Source organism: Echinops telfairi, unplaced genomic scaffold (genome assembly GCF_000313985.2).
Source record: "Echinops telfairi isolate 266 unplaced genomic scaffold, ASM31398v2 ScPeMD7_7469;HRSCAF=8507_1, whole genome shotgun sequence".
Taxonomy (NCBI): domain Eukaryota; kingdom Metazoa; phylum Chordata; class Mammalia; order Afrosoricida; family Tenrecidae; genus Echinops; species Echinops telfairi.
Window position 1 is genome coordinate 52,856,380 of NW_022111373.1, and position 18,587 is coordinate 52,874,966.

General features: G+C 39.3%; 1 protein-coding gene across 1 annotated transcript in view; it reads left to right on the forward strand.

Moving 5' to 3' along the window:
* Positions 1-18,587, forward strand: part of MCTP1 (multiple C2 and transmembrane domain containing 1) — a 337,725-nt gene that overhangs the window by 68,055 nt on the left and 251,083 nt on the right. The window contains exons 6-7 of the mRNA XM_045285196.1: positions 4,477-4,647; positions 6,786-6,916. Coding sequence (XP_045141131.1) covers positions 4,477-4,647; positions 6,786-6,916 — 302 coding nt within the window. The remainder of the gene's footprint in view (positions 1-4,476; positions 4,648-6,785; positions 6,917-18,587) is intronic.

Consider the following 18,587-nt stretch of genomic DNA (forward strand, 5'->3'; position numbering starts at 1 on the left):
TATAAAGCTACAGTCTGCTTTGTTCAAGTTTGCCTCCAACTTTGACTTTCTACCTATCAGGATGCATTGAAACAAAAGTCGTGAACAAAGCAGACTCGGTAGTTGCAATATATCTTGGTGGTAGAAATGAGGCTGGAGATCTCCAGACAAAATTGGGCAAGACTGACAGCCTATTCAAAGGGATCGATTCAATGGCAGTTAAGTTTTGTTTTGTTTTATTTATCTGTCTGTTTTTGAGTAAAGATCTATTCATTGGAAATACTTTTTTTCCAACAACATACACATACATATTCGCATCACCAGATGGAATTGACATCACTATAAGACTCAAGTCAACTACATCTATGGGAAAACCAAGAAGGAACTCAGCATGCTCAGCCAGAACACGGTCAGAGGCCAGTTGCATATCCACTGCTTATGCGTAAGCTCCAGTGGAAGCTGAAGAAAATGAAAACAGGTCCACAGGAGACATCGTGCAACACAGAATATTAAAGATCACTTCAAGAGTGGGTTTTAGGAAGGACTAGATATCAGATGACATCAAAGACATCATCCATGAAAAAAACAGAACATCATCAGGAATGCAAGAAAGAAAGAAAATAGCAAAATGGATGTCAGAAGAAACTCTAAAACTCACTGTTGATTACAGGGTAGCTAAACATAATGGAAGAGATGATGACATCGAAGGGCTGAATAGAAAATGTTGATGGATGGTTCCAGAAGTCACAGTACTTTAGTGAAGTGTGCAAAGAACTAGAGGTAGAAAAGCAAAATGGAACACACTCTAGATTTCACAAGGTGAAAAAATGGAACAAAAAATTCAAGTCAGGAGTTGAGCTATTGAAGGATGCTACGTGCAGAGAATTTAATGACACAGGACACAGCAAGATGACATATCAGGAACACACAATGACTTGACTAAAAAGAATTGGTCAATGTCGGACCATTTCATAAGGTAGCAGACGATCCAGGAGGAAGAAGGACAGCTGCGTTGAAGGTCCTGATTAAAAACAAGACTCCAGCAAGTGACAGAATACTAACTGAGATGTTTCCACAAAATGATGAAATGCCGGAAGTGCTCATTCAGGATGTCGAGAAATGTGGACGCCACTTGGCCAACCGACTGGAAGAGATTGATATTTGTGCCGTCTCAAATAAACTAATTCAACAGAATGGGGAAGTTATAAAACAATACCATTAACATCACACACAAGTAAAATGTTGCTGAAGATAATTTTAGAATGGTTACAGTGGTACATTAACAGGGAACTTGCCAGATAGTCGAGCCACGTTCAGAAGAGGATGCGCATTGAGGGATGTGATTACTGCAGAGAGATGGACATTGGCTGAAAGCAGAGAATACCAGAGAGATACTTAACATATGTTTTATCTACCTACCTGGATCCTAGCAAACAATGAACTGCAGATAACATTGTGAAGAATAAGAATTCCAGAGTGTTTCCCTCTGCTCATTCAGAATGGCTACTTCGACTAAAATACACTCATTAGAACTGAACAAGAGGACACTGGATGGCTGACGGTTTTGAAAAGGAACGTGTCGGGTGTATCCTTGCGCCATACTCACTCAGTCTGTACCCTGAACAAATAGTCCGAGAAGGTGTATTGTGAAGAGCATGGCATAGGATGGAAAGAAAACTCATTAGCAACCTGAACTATGCAGATGACACAACCCTGCTTGCCGAAAACCAAGAGGACTTGAAGCACCTACTGAAGACGACCGGAGACTGTGGTCTTCAGCAGGGATGGTGCCTCAGCATTAAGAAAACAAAAACTCTTACAGCTATGCCAATAAGCAACAGCATAATCAAAGAAGACAAGATGAACATCGTCAAGAATTTCATTTCACTCCAGCATGTAATCAATGGCCAGGGAAGCAGCGGGCCTGAAATAAATGATGTGCTGAATTGGGCAAATTTGCCGCAAAGACCTCCACCTTAAACTATTAAGGAGCAAAGGTCCCACGTAGAGAACTGAGGTGTGCCTGACCGAAGCACAGGTATTTTCAATCACTTAATATGCATGTGACTAGATAATAAGGAAGACCGAAGAATGATTGATGTTTTTGAAGTATGCTGCTGACAACGAATATTAAATACACCACGGACTTGAGAGGAACAGACAGATCTGTCTCGGAAGAAGTACACTCAGGCACTCCTTAGACAAGGGGACAGCAGACTGCGTTTCACATCCTTTGGATATGTTCTCAGGAAAAAACAGTCCCTGGCTCTTCATACCCCGGGCAATGAAGAGTCAGTAAAAAAGAGGAGATATTCAATAAGATGACTGACATAGTCCCTCAATAATAGCTCAAACATAGGACATAAAGTCATGATGAGTCAGAACTGAGTTGATTAGGAGTTGAGCTGCTAAGCACAAAGTCAGTAGTTCAAAACTACCAGCTGCTCCAAGGAGAAAAATGAGCCTTTCTGCTCCCATGAAGACTGTAGAGACTCGGAAACCCACAGGGCCAATTCTGTTTTGTACCATGGGGTCCATAGGCGTCAGAGCTGATTCAGCGACAGTAAAAATGAAAGAACATCATCAACGAAAGTTCTAGATGCTGTTTGCTCCTGCAAAGAAATTACCTGGTCCTTTTCAGTAATTACCTGTTAGCTTTTAAAAAATCTGATTCTGTGCACTGAGTTGAATATTGTGCTTTAGCATAATTAAAATCATGAAACTATTCAAAATCAGAACGAGAAATAAATTCAGAAATATACCTGCACATTTAAGTCACATGTATCCATGGTAACTTGGGTGGTGAAGGGGAAGGCTCTATAAGAGGGAGAGATCGGCAAAAAATAATGGAACCAGGGAAGACACTGAGAGCAGTGCCAAAGTTGAAGGCAACAGAAATGAATACTGTCATCTACACACCCCACAGCAACAGTGATCTATGAGGTGGTGCATAGAGAACCACATAGGCTGGCTGAGTGTGGAAGGGAGAGGGAGCGTATAGCCACAAGTATACATAGGTTTAACATATGGCATCTGTGCAGGGTGTTTACACTTGCTGCAAATACATCCATTAATATGGGGGAGCACACAGGGGGCAAAGTTATTAAAACAGACTTAACGAGACACTTTGAGGGAGTGAGTCACACACTCTGGGGACTCAGAGCCGTAGTCTAGGGGCACAGCATTGTCTGCAAAGACAGTGCTCTACAACCCTACTTTGGTGATAGCAACTGGGGTCTTATAAGCTCCTCAGGAGTGGCCATCTAAGGTGCACTATTGGGTTCTCCTTTCTGGAGGAAAGAAGCCGGAAGCACGTTGAAGTCACATGGAAACAATTAGTCCAATGGCCCTGCGAGCTTCCGTTTCCGTGCGCCTGAGACCAGAAGAACTAGACTGTGCACTGCGACTATGACGAACTTCTTCAAAAGGAAATCACATTGGAAGGCCTTAGAGAAAGTCGGAGACAAACAGGGAACAAAACTCAACTCAACCTTATAAAAGAGACCAGTCTTAGCAATCAGGTGCAGATTAGTGGGACGCCCAAGACGATGACCCTTGGTCATCTTTCAGGCCTGGGACTGAACTCACCCCCAGTGATCAATTTTCAGTCAAGTAATAGGTCTGTAAGGAGCACAACACTAGTGAGGTGTCCACAGCTTAGAATCTTAATCATTTGGGATCAAACGGCAGGCTTTAGCCCTTTGACAAAGTTCAGAAGGGTTAGGAAAGGAGGAATACAGACTGGTAACTCAAGGAGTAATGGGGGAAGTTGAAGAGATTGCAACCAATGAGATTGAACAAAGTGCATATGAGCTGTTGAATATGAAATCAATGATTTGCTCTGTAAACCTTCACCCAAATCACAATAAAAGGTTTTGAATAATAATACATAAAATTTGTGATGGAAATTCTGGGAAAGATGTTTTCAGTGGGTATATTAATTTTGTTTTCTGCTTTATAGTACTGGAAGTATATCTCTAGTGACCTGGAATTCAGTGTTTCTTAGTGTGACAGGAGAAAAGTTTCTAATTTTATGTGAACAGAATTTGCAATTAATCTTGCAGTTAAAAACCACTTGTAAAATCCATTTATAACATGAAAAAATAGCTCTTCAAAAGCATCCATAGCTACTAATTAAATTTCACGATGCAGATAAGGTCTCTGGCATATTTATCTCAAGCATATTTTGACATAAATATATTTTAAATATATGCAAATATATAATATACTTAATTATCTATACTTTGTAATCTTAGGAGAAAAGTTAAAATGCCTTTACTTTGAACACTAACCTCCTTTCTTCCATAACCTTAAATTTATCTTAAAATAACTTACTAATAATTCACTGATAATTATATAATAATGGCTAATAATTTTCTAAAATATGTTTATTTTTGAAATATTATAACTGCTTTTTTTAATTGTAACATCCATAATGACAAATGAGTGTTTTGATTTAAAATATAATAAGCTAACTGGGTTTTCCTTTGCCAAAAGTTTCAGACCCAGAGTTTGCGTTTGTCAGAGCTACACAAAAAATCACATCTTTGGAGAGGAATAGTCAGTATCACCTTGATTGAGGGACGAGGCCTCAAGGCAATGGATTCAAATGGGTTGAGTGACCCCTACGTGAAGTTCCGGCTTGGGCATCAGAAATACAAGAGCAAGGTACCATATCGCTATTGCAATGTTGTCAGTGCTTAGAAAGCTGTGATAAGTTACAAGTCATATTTTGAGAGATGATACTAGATACTTTTAAAAACACTGAATAGAATGTCTTTTAAATACTCATCTTGGCTAACAATACTAATAGTTGCAGTGCATTTCTCCTTTTATAACAAGCCCTGGTGGCGTAGTGATTACATGTTGTGCTGCTATCCACAAGGTCAGTAGTTCGAAACCAGCTGTCGCTCCACAGGAGAAAGATGGGGCTTTCTACTCCTATAAAGAGCTACAGTTTGGAAATTCACAGAGGCAGTTCTACTCTGCCCTACGGAGTCGCTGAGTCGTCATCAACTCAATGGCAGTCGGTTGAGTCTACTTTATGTAACCATGAGTAAACTACTTAACTTCTCTGTCTCCGTTTCGTCAAACGTGTATATAAAACAGGAATAATACTAGTACCTAGCTCTTAGTAGTGCTGTAAAACTTTAGAAAACAAAAGCAAAATATAATCTGGGAAGAACTTAGGTTATGCCTTGCACAGAGAGTGCTCAAAAGTATTGACTCTTATGACTAGTTGTAATATCAGAATTGCAAATAGCATCACTTTTCAAGCCAAAAGATTTATGCCTTTTTTATACACTAACTAATGTGCATCAATGCTGACTTCAATGTGGTTTTATTTATTATTATTCGAAAATCCAGCTATGGACCTATGTTTCTTGTTGCTCCCTTTCATGATCTATTGCTGATTAATTTCATATTTTGAATCTTAAAGATTTCGATTTATTTGTATTACCCTTGCATATATCACTCTGAAGCTCTTTATAGCTGAAGATCTGTCTGTCATGCATTAAAGTGAGAAAAGGACTCTAAATGGTCCTGTGTGAAAAACAAAGGCCAGAGGATACAGTAAAAATTGTGTGTAAACCAAAAGTGATGGGAATTTTAAAACAGGTGGACATAGATCACTTTGTTCACCAATTCAATACCTGAAGTTACAAGGCTGTACACTTTTATATAAGAGAGGACTTCGAAAAGTTTGAGAAAGAGTTCCATTATCTTTCTATTCCATTTTCCATGAGCTTTTTGAAAGCCCATCATGTGTCTGTATGTGTGTAGATGTGTAGTGTATATAAACAAAATTCAGAACTCTCATCTACTATTCAAGAAACCCAGAAGTAAAAGATAATTGAATTTTTCCACAAACTTTTGAAATGCTTATGTATTCGAAATACATATATATGTATGTGGATAAATATACATGTGCATAGTTCATAACTATCTGCTTCAGAAAAATCCGGACTGCTTTTTGATTTTTCAGAACACATCATTCTTATATATATTACATTGATTTTAAAATATACATTACTACATATAATATGTTAAATGACTATTGTTTATTTTATATAAAAACAAACATACATTTTACATCAAATATGGATATATTAAAATATTAGCAGATATTAAGCACCTAGTCTACAATTAATAAAACAATAGATACATTTTTATATATTTATTAAGTCACTATAATTTTTGAATTGGGGAAAATTCTGAAGCTCTTTCGAAGTCCAAGTCTTCATGGGTAGATATTAAAATCTCGTGATTTAAATTGACCATTTAAATTCCATGTCTCAATTTCTCCATTGATACATCCATGCATTAATTGGGGAACAGTTTACCTGGACATCACAAAGTTACTCACTTTTTCCTCGTGCTCTCAAAGCACTTCATTGCCTGGCTTGCACATATTCAAGTCATACTTCCAACTTGTGCGGAAGTATGGGCACTCAGCCTCCTCTGTATGAGATGACTGGACAGGGCGTGTCTATCTCCATGCAGTAAGCCTGATTACATGTGATAGCACCTGAGCGAGATTCCATTTGTGGACCATTTCCCCTTTCTATAGAAATCATAGCTCTCATCTGCTCTTCAGAGGGATCACAGTGCCTTTTGATTTTCAGGACACATCATTTAGGATCCCTTCAGATGATATGCCATAAAAATACTAGAAATTCATTTCCTTAATGTCTGGATCGCTTGTTCAACTAGCAGACTCACGTGTTTTTCTAGGGAGTACCTGGCGTCTGATTTAGTATCACAAATTACTTATTTTAAAGACTGATATTGTTTTTCCCCCCCAGATTATGCCAAAAACCTTGAATCCACAGTGGAGGGAACAATTTGATTTTCATCTGTATGATGAAAGAGGAGGAGTCATTGATATCACTGCATGGGACAAAGACGCTGGCAAAAGGGATGATTTCATTGGCAGGTTAGTGTGTGTTTTCTTCACCTTAGAGAACCTAGGTTTTCTTAAACAAGGGCTCCTGCGAAGGCTGGTAATTGTCATAGACCTTCATTGATTTGAAGGAAGCCATCTCCCCAGGACAAAGGCAACGATGCTTAGATGGGCTGGTAAGTAGATGTGAGCACTGACCAGTAGATGGCAGTTTTGACCAGTGGCTGGACAGATGCTGGCCCAACTGGATAACCAGAACATTTCCCCAGATGTCAGAAATGTGCGTGAAAGTTCTGGGAGTTGAAAAAGAGGAATCCCATCTGATATTAAATCCATAGCTGAACAAAGGCCTTATTCATTGTCTGTAAAGTGATCCAAGATAATGTTTTTATAAAGCACATTGTGACCATAAAATGCATTATTTCCTGCAAACTAGAGACTCTTTCTAATCTCTTAAGAGTTCCCAAATCTGTGAGGCATTTCCAAGTTTGAGCGGAGGAAGCATGCTGAGTGAGGCACGCTAATCTGACACTGCAGTGAAGCAGGGGCTTCTGCAGCCTGCCTGACATGGAAGCGAGCCAAGGTCATTTGGAGTTGCTACTTGAATCCTATGCTTTTCTTATTTCAGATACTTTTTGAATTTTTGGGATAGTTCTTTTTGTGTCTTTGTATTAAAACCATTGAACCTTGACAAGGCAGAAATAAAGCATGGGTTTTCAGAAAACTCTCAGTTTAAGAATATCTTGCTTTATCATAGTGTCGATTATGTTCAAGTCTCTAAATATATAGCCTAAAGAAAAGACCAAGAATCCAACCCAACATATTTCCCGCTCCAATTTTTTTAATGATTTTGATCTATGTCTTAAGCAATGGTTTTCTTCATCGAATTATAAAGTGGGAGGTCAAAGATTAGCCCCAGTTAACCTTTAATATTTTACTTATAAAATAAAATTGAAAACACACCACTGTAATTTAATACTGTTACATCTGAATTCTCTTTAAAATACAGGTTTTCATTGTACTTTTTCCCTCAGTAAAACACTATTTTCCAGAGATATTAAAAATACTTTATTTTCTTTGGGGTATACAACTAGGTCAAGTATAAGTATACATCTGTAAGTATACTTAGTATGTTTTAATTTAAATGTATATTTAGTCTGTCTTCTTATGACTCTTTCAAGAGGCTGCTACTACTGAAATAGTTTTAAGAGTTTAAGAGTTACTGAAATCTCAAAGGTATGAGCTATATTTCTTATAGTTTACATTAGATTTTATATAGTGACATTAGGTTTATAGATTTTTATAGCAATATTAGATTTTATTTAGTGACAAGATGATCAGAATGATTAACACAAACAACTTATTACTTCAGCCTTGTTACCTACATTGAGATTTTCCTTAATTGATAAAATCATTACTGGCTTCTTAGACTCTTGGGCCTTTATTACATCAAGCCTTTCTTATGTTTACATTCTATATCAAATGAGGCCTCCATTTTCTACTGATTTTTGTTTTGTAATGACATATATCATTTGATGTATTCCTTTCTATCTTTGGAAATAATGGAAAGTTTCTCAACCTACATGGTAAATGCCTATTTCTCATATCATAAGACTATTCAATATTTAGGAGCATGGATTTAGTTGATAGAACTAGTTGGAATGAACATGGAGTGATTTCTTTCATGTTTCTTTGCTTCTGGGATTTGTCTACATTTTAGCACATTTTGAGAGGACAAAGATCTGACTAGAAAGAAGATGAGAGATATTGCTAGGTAACTGGGAGAGCTAAGAAATTCTTATGGGTTTTTGGAAAGAGTAGAAATCCATGTTCATAGGGATAACTGCTTATGAAAGCAATTTGACCCAAAAAGTTTAAAGTGCAGAAACAAAAGCACCGGTGTAGACTGCTAGAACACTTTTTTGACTATCTGTTAAAACAAGTTTATGTAATGAGAGGAAATATTACTGAATTTCCAGATAATCAACAATGAACAACAGAACCTTGTTGTACACTCCACTGATTGAACAAAGCTACCTGTTGCAGAAAAAGAAAATAATTGTTGTTGTGGTTAAGTATCTTCCAATCAATTCAGACTCGCGGAGCCCCTGTGCACAACAGAACGAAACACTGCCCAGTCCCGCACCATTCTCACCACTGTTCTGTGTATGTTGCTCTGTATCAATCCATCTTGTTGCTCTGCATTAATCCATCTGGTTCGGGGCCTGTCTCCACATCACCCAGCACAATGTCCTTCTCCAGGAATTCATCTCTCCTGACAATATTCCGAAGTATGTGAGATTAAGTCCGGCCAAACTTGCCTCTAAGAAGCATTCTGGCTATTTGTTCCTTTGCCAGTCCTTTGCCAATACTTTTAATATTCTTTGCCAACACCATGGTTCATATGCATAATTTAATCTTTTGTTTTCCTGATTCAGTATCCAACTTTCAAATGCGTATGAGATGGTAGGAAACACCATGGCTTTATTCAGATGCACCTTAGTCCTCAAAGTAACGTCCTTGCTCTTCAATACTCTGAAGAGGTCTTGTGCAGCAGATTTCCTAATGCAGCACCTCTTTTGATCTAGTCAGTGCTGCTGCCATGAGCATTGATTGTGGATCTGAGCAAGACAAAATCCTTGACATCTTCAAACTTTTGCCATTTATAAAGTTACCTATTCGTCCAGTTGTGAGGATTTGGATCTTCTTTACTTTGAGTGGTAATCCACACTAGCAGCCGAAATCCTTGATCTTCACCAGCCAGTGCTTCAAGTCCTCCTCATTTTCAACAAACAAGGTTGTATCTTCTGCACATTGAAGGTGGGTAATAAGGCTTTCTCCAATCCTGATGCCACATTCTTCTTCGAATAAGCCAGGTTCGCCGATGATTTGCTCAGCACACAGATTGAACAAGTGTGGTGAGAGGACACAACCTTGACAACACCGTTCATAATTTTAACCCATCAGTATCCCTTGTTCTGTTCACACAACTGCCTCTTGATGCCTGTACAAGTTCCTCAGAAATAGAAGGAAGTGTTCCAGAATGCCCATTCTTCTCAAGGTGATCCACAGTCTCTTATGGTCCACACAACTGAATGCCTTTGCATAGTTAATAAAAAACATATACACATATTTCTGGTAGGCTCTGCTTTGAACCAACATCTAAGACATCTGCAATGATATCCGTTGTTCCACATTTTCTTCTCAATCTGTCCAGAACCTCTGGCAGTTACTGTCAATGTAGTGCTACAGCTGCTGTTGAATGATCTTCCGAAAAGTCTTACTTGCACGCAATATCAATGATTTTGTTCTATAGTTTGAGCATTCTGTTGGGTCACCTTTTTTTGGAATGGGCACAAATATGGATTTCTTCCAATCATTTGGCCAAGTGCTGTCTTCCAAGTTCCTGGCATAAATAAGTGAGTGTTTCCAGTGTCTCATCAGCTTGTTGAAACATTTCGATCGGTATCCCATCCTGGATCCTTTTTTGTGGCTAACGCGGAGAGTGCGGCTTGAACGTCTTCCTTCAGCACTATTGGTCTTGCTCATATGCTACCTCCTGAAATGGTGGGATGTCAGCCAGTTCTTTTTGGTACTGGGGCTCTGTGTATTCTTTCCATTTTCTTCTGATGCTTCCTGCAGCATTCAATATTTTGGCCATAGAATCTTTCAAAACTTGAATTTTTTTCTTGAGTTCTTTCCATTGAAGATGTGCTGAGCCTGTTCTTCCCTTTGGATTTTCTAATTCTAAGCCTTTGCATATCTCATTATAATATTTCTCTTTGTCTTCTTGAACTGCTCTTTGAAATTTTCTATTGAGTTCTTTTTCTTCATCATTTCTTCCATTTATTTTAGCCACTCTGATTAAGAGCAAGTTTTAGTCTCTTCTGACATCCACTTTGATCTTCTCGTTCTTTCCTGTCTTTTTAATGACCTTTGGCTTTCTTCCTGAGCGATGGTCTTGCTGGCCTCCCACAGCTCATCAGGTCTCCTGTCATTAGGGTCCAATGCATCAAATCTGTTCTTGGAATGTTCTCAAAAGTCAGTGGGATAAACTCAAGGTCATATTTTGATTCTCGTGGATTTGTTTCCATTTTCTTCAACTTGAACTTGAACTTACATGTAAGCAATTGATGGTTGGTTCTATAGGAAACTCCTGGGCGAGTTTTAGCTGCTGCTATTGAGCTTCTCCAGCATCTCTTCCCACGGATGCAGTCAAATTGATTTCTGTGTGTTCCATCAGGAGAAGTCCATGTGGATGTCATCTGTCGTGTTGTTGAAAAAATGATTTTGCTATGAACAAGTCATTGGTCTTGCAAAATTCCAGCTTCGTTTTTATCAACAAGTCCATATTTTCCAACTATTGTTCCTTCTTCTTTGTTTACAACTTCTTCATTCCAATCACCAATGATTGCCAATGCATCTTGATTGCATAGTTGATTAATTTTCAACGGAGTCATTGGCTGAATTCTTCAGTTTTTTCATCACTATGTTTTGTGGTTGGTGCATACTAGTTGTATTGATTGGATTTGAATACTGGTGTTAGATTCCTCAGGTGGGAAATACCTTGGCCCTTGGCTTCACAAGAGAAAGAATTCACACCAAAGCCTGGTTTGTGATCCAAGTGAATTTTTTATAAAGGATAAAGGTTTTATAAAGCCCCCATGCCCAGGGCACTTCACATCCACACATGTTGACCTGAGGCCAGATAAACCATATACAGCTGAGAAGCAGCTGGCAGAGAGAATGGTGGGCTCCTGAGTCTGGCTTTTTAGCTCCCCCCATTTCCTCCCTCCCCTCCGAGATGTGGTCAACAGCACTGGTTGACTCCATTGGCTGAATTAAGCCCACCTGGCCTAGATTGGGGCCCACCCAGGTGTACTGGCTTCCTGGTTCAAGGACCTGAATTTGAGCATGCCCTCAGGCCTGAATTGGTTTCCAACTTCCTGGAAAGTGGGGTGAGGGAGGCAGGCCTTAGCATGTAGAGAGATAACCCCTGGTTTCTGCCTCTAGCTACTTAACACTAGTTGTATTGATTGAATTTCCTTGAAGACAGAAGCAGCATTTCACTTCATGATGGTTTTGCAATATCCCTTTTGACAGCAAACGCCATGCCATTCCTCTTGATTGTGTTATACCTGGCATAGTAAATCATATGATTTTCTGATTCCAAATGGCTAATAGTCCATTTCAGCCCACCAATGCCTCAGATATCTATCTTGATGCGTTCCATTTCATTTTTGAAAACTTCCGGTTTTCCTAGGTTCATGCGTTCTGATCATTAGCAGATTTCTGCAGCTGTTTCTTCTTATCTTGAGTTGGTCCCGTCAGCAAATGAAGATCCTGACGACTACTCCCACAGGCTTTCCCTGACTCACATCACCATGGAGGTCTCCACTGGGAGACATCAGTTCCTCCTCTGTCACATTTCGAGTACCCTCAATCCTGAGGGGCCCAACCTGCAGCACTAACTCCGGCAACGTTCTGCTCCCGGTCATTAGTCCTTCAGGAGCTAACAATGTTCAGAAGCTATGCAAAAAGGTTTTCAGTGGCTCCTTCCTCCAAGGTGGGGAGCCAGGGCCAAGTCCTTTCTCAGTGTCTGTTATTCATCTGGAAGCTCTGCTGAAATATGTTCGCTTTGGGTGACCCTGCTGGTGTTTGAAATGCCTGAGACAGAGCTTCCAGCAACACACAACCCCCCACAGTACGACAAGTTGACCACACTTTGACAAACGACTGTGCGGAACCATAATATCAAGTGTAATTTGATGCCCAGATACTCCTCACCCCGAACCTGATTGGACTTTTAACATATTCTGTCACTGAAAACGATGTCATAGTGTCCTTGTCAAGGTCAATGGAGATAATCAGCTTGTTAAAGAGGTCAGTCATTTTGTCATTTGTGTTTCACGATTTCATCACTTTTCTGTCCACACTAGAGAGTAAGTGCCACCCGGGCAGGGAGTCCGGAGTGCCATAGCCATACTCTGCTGCGTCCCCAGTGCCTAGTCTGCGTCTGGCACGTGACAGATACTCAATAAATATTTTCTGAATTTGAATGTAAAAGCCTGAATCTTGACTTAAATTAGACAGTTTAGCTCCTCTTTCCCTAAATAAACTCAGAATCTGAGTTTATTATGTATTACTACAAGAGCAATGAGAACATGACAGTGAAAGATAGCATGTTCCAGTGGAAATGTGGTAAGATGTTTGGATATAATGCAAGGCAGGGGTAAATAATGAGTTTAAGCATAAAGAAGACTGTGTGTTTTTATATATAAAAAATGATCATTGTTATATTTGGAGGAAAACGCAGTCTAGATGAGTCTTTCTACTCCTGTGAACAGTTGCAGGGTAGTTCTAGCTTGCCCTATAAGGTCCCTATGAGTTGGAATCAACTCGATGACATTTAAGTTTGTTTTGATTTTATGCATTTACAAGACGGAGTCCTGGCAGTGTCATGGGTAACACAATGGGCTTCTTACCAAAAAGTCAGCAGTTCAAAACATCAGCTACTGCTCAAGATAAAGATGAGACTTGCTACTCCCATAAAGATTTATAGTCTCAAGAGATCACTGAAAATAAAGGTGCTATAACCAAGTACAGTGAAGAAAGCAGATGGTCCCTGCCTATCAATTAGAATAGTGTCTGGTGGTCTTAAAGGCTTATATTCAAACAAGCAGCCATCTAAGCAAGATGTCAACCAACTCCACATCAAAGAAACCCCACAGCTTAGGTGATCCAAAGAGGACAATAACAAAATCCAAACATGATGAATGGAAAAGTATCAGAGCTTAAATTGTGAACACCCAATTTGTAGAAGGCCGTGGAGAGGAGTGCAAGCCCCCAAATCCATCTGCAGAGTAGCTAGTGAGTTAGTAAGCCTCTGGCAGATCCCTGTAGCCACAGGCCAGGGACTCAAACAGCTTCACTAGCCAATGGAGATTACAGTAAACTTGATTATGGTGGATCGAACCAGGGTAGAATATGATCCTGCGTAGAATATGAACAGTTGACCCAACCTGAATTTACTCTAGGCTCAAATATTTCTTCTTCCACAACAGGAATATCTTCTCTGGCTTTTAAATATTGTTAGTGGTCTTTTCTTTATTACTCATTATTTTTATCTTTATATTCTCATTTTCTTTTTGTTTTAATTGTTTCTTCTAGATTTCCCAGTTTATAAAGCACAGAAGTAGTGGATTCCTGGATTTGATGCAATTGCAGTTTGTTGCAATTTGATGCAAACAAATGAGGCAATTGTTTATCGGGGATGGGGAGGGGGAGGGAATTGGGGAGCAAACAATGAATGAAGAATCAGCCAAAGCTGATTGTGATGATGTGTATACAACTCTTTCTTAAAGTGACTTAACTCTATAAGTGAATAATATGTGAATAGTATATCAAGAAAACGACTTAAAAAAGAAAAGAAAGAAACCTAGTTTGACCGTAGTTACCATGGGTGAAGAAGAAAGAGATTTTGCTTAGGGAGCATTGAGTTTATGTTAATGGTGGTGGAATACTTTGGAAAATAATATCAATAATGATTGTGCAACATGAAGCATATAATCAAGGGCACCTTATTATACTTGTAGGAGTTGTTGGGTTGGATACGACTGTTTTGTTGTGTATATTTTTGCCACAATTAAAAAATCAATAATTATATAGATTACAATGAGTACAAGGAAGAAGAAAATGTTCAAAAATTGATTGTAGTAATGAATGTACAATTCTTCTTGACATGATTGAGTTATTGAATTATATGATGTGTGGGTGAAGTGCTAACAAAATTGTGGAAAACAAACAAAAAATTTTACAGCCTCAGAAACCCACAGGGACAGGTAGTTCTACCCTGCCCAGCAGGGTGACTCTGGTTGGAAACAATTCGACGACAAGTGAGAGAGAGCATGTTATAAGTTTACGTCATCAGGATACCTGGGAAGCTCATACCATCTCTTTTTAAAAGTTGACATAAGGATAAATTAAACCATGAGTGAACGACACGGTATTTATAATGCTTTCCAATTGATAAGGCACAGTACTAGTTTCCCACAGCTGCCATAGCCAAGTACCCTAAACTGGCTCCAAACTATACATTCTAGACTCTTACAGACTGAGTCTGCCGGTCGAAGATTAAGGTGTCAGCAGGGCCATGCTTCTTGCTCCCTAGTTTATCAGGGTGGCTGTCCCCTCCTAGCGTTCCTTGTGTGACAGATACAGGTCACCAGTCTTTGACTCTTTCTTCATGTGACTATCTTGCCTGTCTGTCTCTTTTTTTTTTTTTAACATTTTATTAGGGGCTCATACAACTGTTATCCCAATCCATACACACATCAATTGTGTAAAGCGCATTTGTACATCGTTTCTCAAAACATTTTCTCTCCATTGAAACCCCCGACATTAGGTCCTCATTTTTCCCCTCCCTCCCCACTTCCCCCTCCCGCATGAGCCCTTGGTAGTTTATAAATGGATATTTTGTCATATCTTGCCCTGTCCGACGTCTCCCTTCATCCACTTTTTGGTTGTCTGTCCCCCAGGGAGGAGGTCACACACAGTTCCATGTAATCGGTTCCCTCTTCCCTACCCATTCTCCCTTTACCCTCCCTGTTTTGCCACTCACACCACTGGTCCTATAGGGCTCATCCGTCCTGGATTCCCTGTATTTTCAGTCTCTTCTTATAAGGGCACCAGTCTCATTGGACTAAGTATCTGCGCCCGTATGACTGCATCTTACCCAATTGTGTCCGAACAACCCTATTTCCAAATAAGGTCACCTTTTGAATACTGGTAACGACATGGCTTTGGGAGGACACTGCATAACCTGGTACAGGCACTATTATACACAGTGGGTCAACTTTAGGGGCTAACAAGGGTGGTGTAATGTATACTAATTTTGCAAATGGGACTAGCAAGGTTAAAAGATTACTCAACTAGTATGCGCCTGGTTGGTTTGAGGCCCAGACCCGGATCTCCTGACTCTAGAGTTCATGTTCACTTGGCCGAGGTCTGGTAGTCAGCATGTTATGAAGTCTGAAGCCATTAAGTGCTCAGTGGGACAGTGAGTAAACAGGCTGGGGTGACACTGGTAGGAGCAACACACTTGTTGCTGAACTACAGACTTCAAGTGAAGGTGAAATAATGTTAATCTCTGTGTAATTAATTAACTTCCTAATCCCCTGCACTTGGGCAGGCAAGACAGACTGCCACCTTTACGATAATCAGCTAATAAATTCTCATGATTGTTACACTTTTATGCAGAGCTATAATCTGAACAAATTGGCTGCTGACAGCTGCAGTAAATTGCCAAGAATGAGTGCTGTCAGAGAACAAGTTGTTTTTATGAACATGCAGAATAAGTAAATCCCGAGTCATGTAATTTCAGTCAGCTGAAGTTATTTGCAATCCAATATAGCAAGATTTAGAATGTTACTTATTAGTGTGAAACCTGCTTGTTTATCTTTCAAGTGTCACTGATTTGGGGTATCTTCATTTTAGGTTGGTGAATTGGGGCTGACTTTACATGTGTACTGTTATCAGGGCCAAGGCAACGGCCTTTTCGTGACAGCAAAGTGCCCCAAGAAGCTTCAGTACAGAGTTTTATTTCTGCAATCTTTTCATTAATGATCTGCTATGAGAAAGGCATATGACAAATTGGCAAGCTCTGGGTGAAGAACTAATGCTTTCAAATTCTACCACCATCAAAACACACCTAGGCCTCCGGGAGGAATGCTTAGAGACAGAACACAGGCAGGCATAGGTGTGCTCAGGTACAATGTGTCAAACAAGGAAACAACCCTTGGACTTCAGTTTGTAATTACATTGATATAGTTTTTAAAAACTTGAAGTTGAATGCATTTGAACATTTTCCACAGTAGATTCTGATATGCAATTTTTCTTATTTGCAACACCAATATTGCCATAATTCTTTTACTTCCTACCTAAGGAAGCACAGGATCAGTCCAGCTGGGTCATGTCAGAAAATTCCGACAATGCACTTACTGTGTATACTCAAGTATAAACCAACCCGAATATCCGCCAAGGCACCTAATTTTATCACAAAAGCTGCATTAAAAATGTGCTGAAAAATTCGGCTTATACTTGAGTATATAGGTAGGGTTTTTTTGGTTGTTGTTTTTAATAGAATCATTGCATTTCATCATTTCTCTTACTAAGAGTTCAGTGACATTATTACTGAGGTAAGATGTAAGTGAAGAATCAAATGTAATTAATTCTTTTCTTAGGTCTTCATAAACTCCCTAGTGCCTTAGGATACATGTTCTTTTTCTTTCATGCATTATATTTTCTTTTCTGAAGATTTCCTCAGAACACTTATACTCACTGAAATATTTCTTATACTGGGGGAAGTCTCTAAAGACGAGTTCTGTACACCTCTCTGTGTAATAGGTAGCTGGCCATCAAGTTCATGAATAGAGAATTTACGAAGTTGCAGAATTATAATCTGACAAATCAATTGCTCCAGAGACAATTGAACAGTGATGACGATTTCTGACAACAGAAAGTAATAATAGCTTTAAGCAATATGTCGTGCCAGATATGGTGTAAAAACATCTGCATAATTTTAAAACTTGAAGAGCATGTTAATGGTTACATATTACATTCTCAAAAATGCAGACATACCAAGGAGTTGTGTATTCCATTAATTACAGGATTTTATATTTATTATTAATGGTATTAGTGTAAAGTAGCTCTCCTATATTAAGCAATCTCAAACAGTTTCATAAAATGAGTTAAATGTATTAAAAATATGTTAAATATCTTTTCAAAGATTGCCTTCATCGACCAGCAAAATCTATGCATGCCTGTATTTCTGTTCAGAGGTTTGATTTAAACATCTTGTTAATCATGATGGCTTCCTGGTGACATTAGCTAGTATCTCCACATGTATAGCATACATGTGGAGGTTCGCTGTTGAATTGAGTAGATGTAACTTTCTCTCTTGATTATTGTTCTTGAGGCTGGTGGCTTGTGTGGGCTGTATTCTTTCCAGGTCTGATTACCCCTTGACTGGAGTGCCAGTCGTCATGTGGCCAACACAGAGCGCAACTGAAGGGCAGTTGGCAGCTCTGGCATACTCTTGCTTCTCAGCATTGCTCTCTCATGTTTCTGCAGCTAGCATTATGTCCAGACTACAGTTTCCGCGTGGGATTCTTTGGAGACGGTTGTGTATTTTATGAGCATTATTTTAGGGAAAACGAAGCACTGCGATCCTCCTATTCTCTGATGAAGGCATGTATGAACTGCAATTCACTGACAGCCCGTCATCGAGCAAGGGGGCCACCACCAGCCCCTCAACAGTATGTAGCTCCACTCTTCCTCACAGCAGCCCTGGTGCTGTAGTCAGAGAAAGAGGAGGCCTTCGAGTCCCAGCGTAGGAGTTACCGTCTCAGAAACCCGCAGAGGCATCAGAAGTGACTCAATGGCAGTGTGCTTTGTTTAGTCTTCCTCTAAATCCTCTTCAGGCTCTATGTGATATAGCTGTTGCATAGGCGACTTGTGTTAATACAGTACATGTATGAAATATTAATGAGAATTTATTTCTTATTTTTTTAATTAAAAATTAATTCAAAGAGTTCTAATATTTAATCCCTGGACATCTGTGGGAATGTATGCACTCATACCCATACACAAACACATAACCACACACACACACACTCACACACACAGACACACATACACTCACACA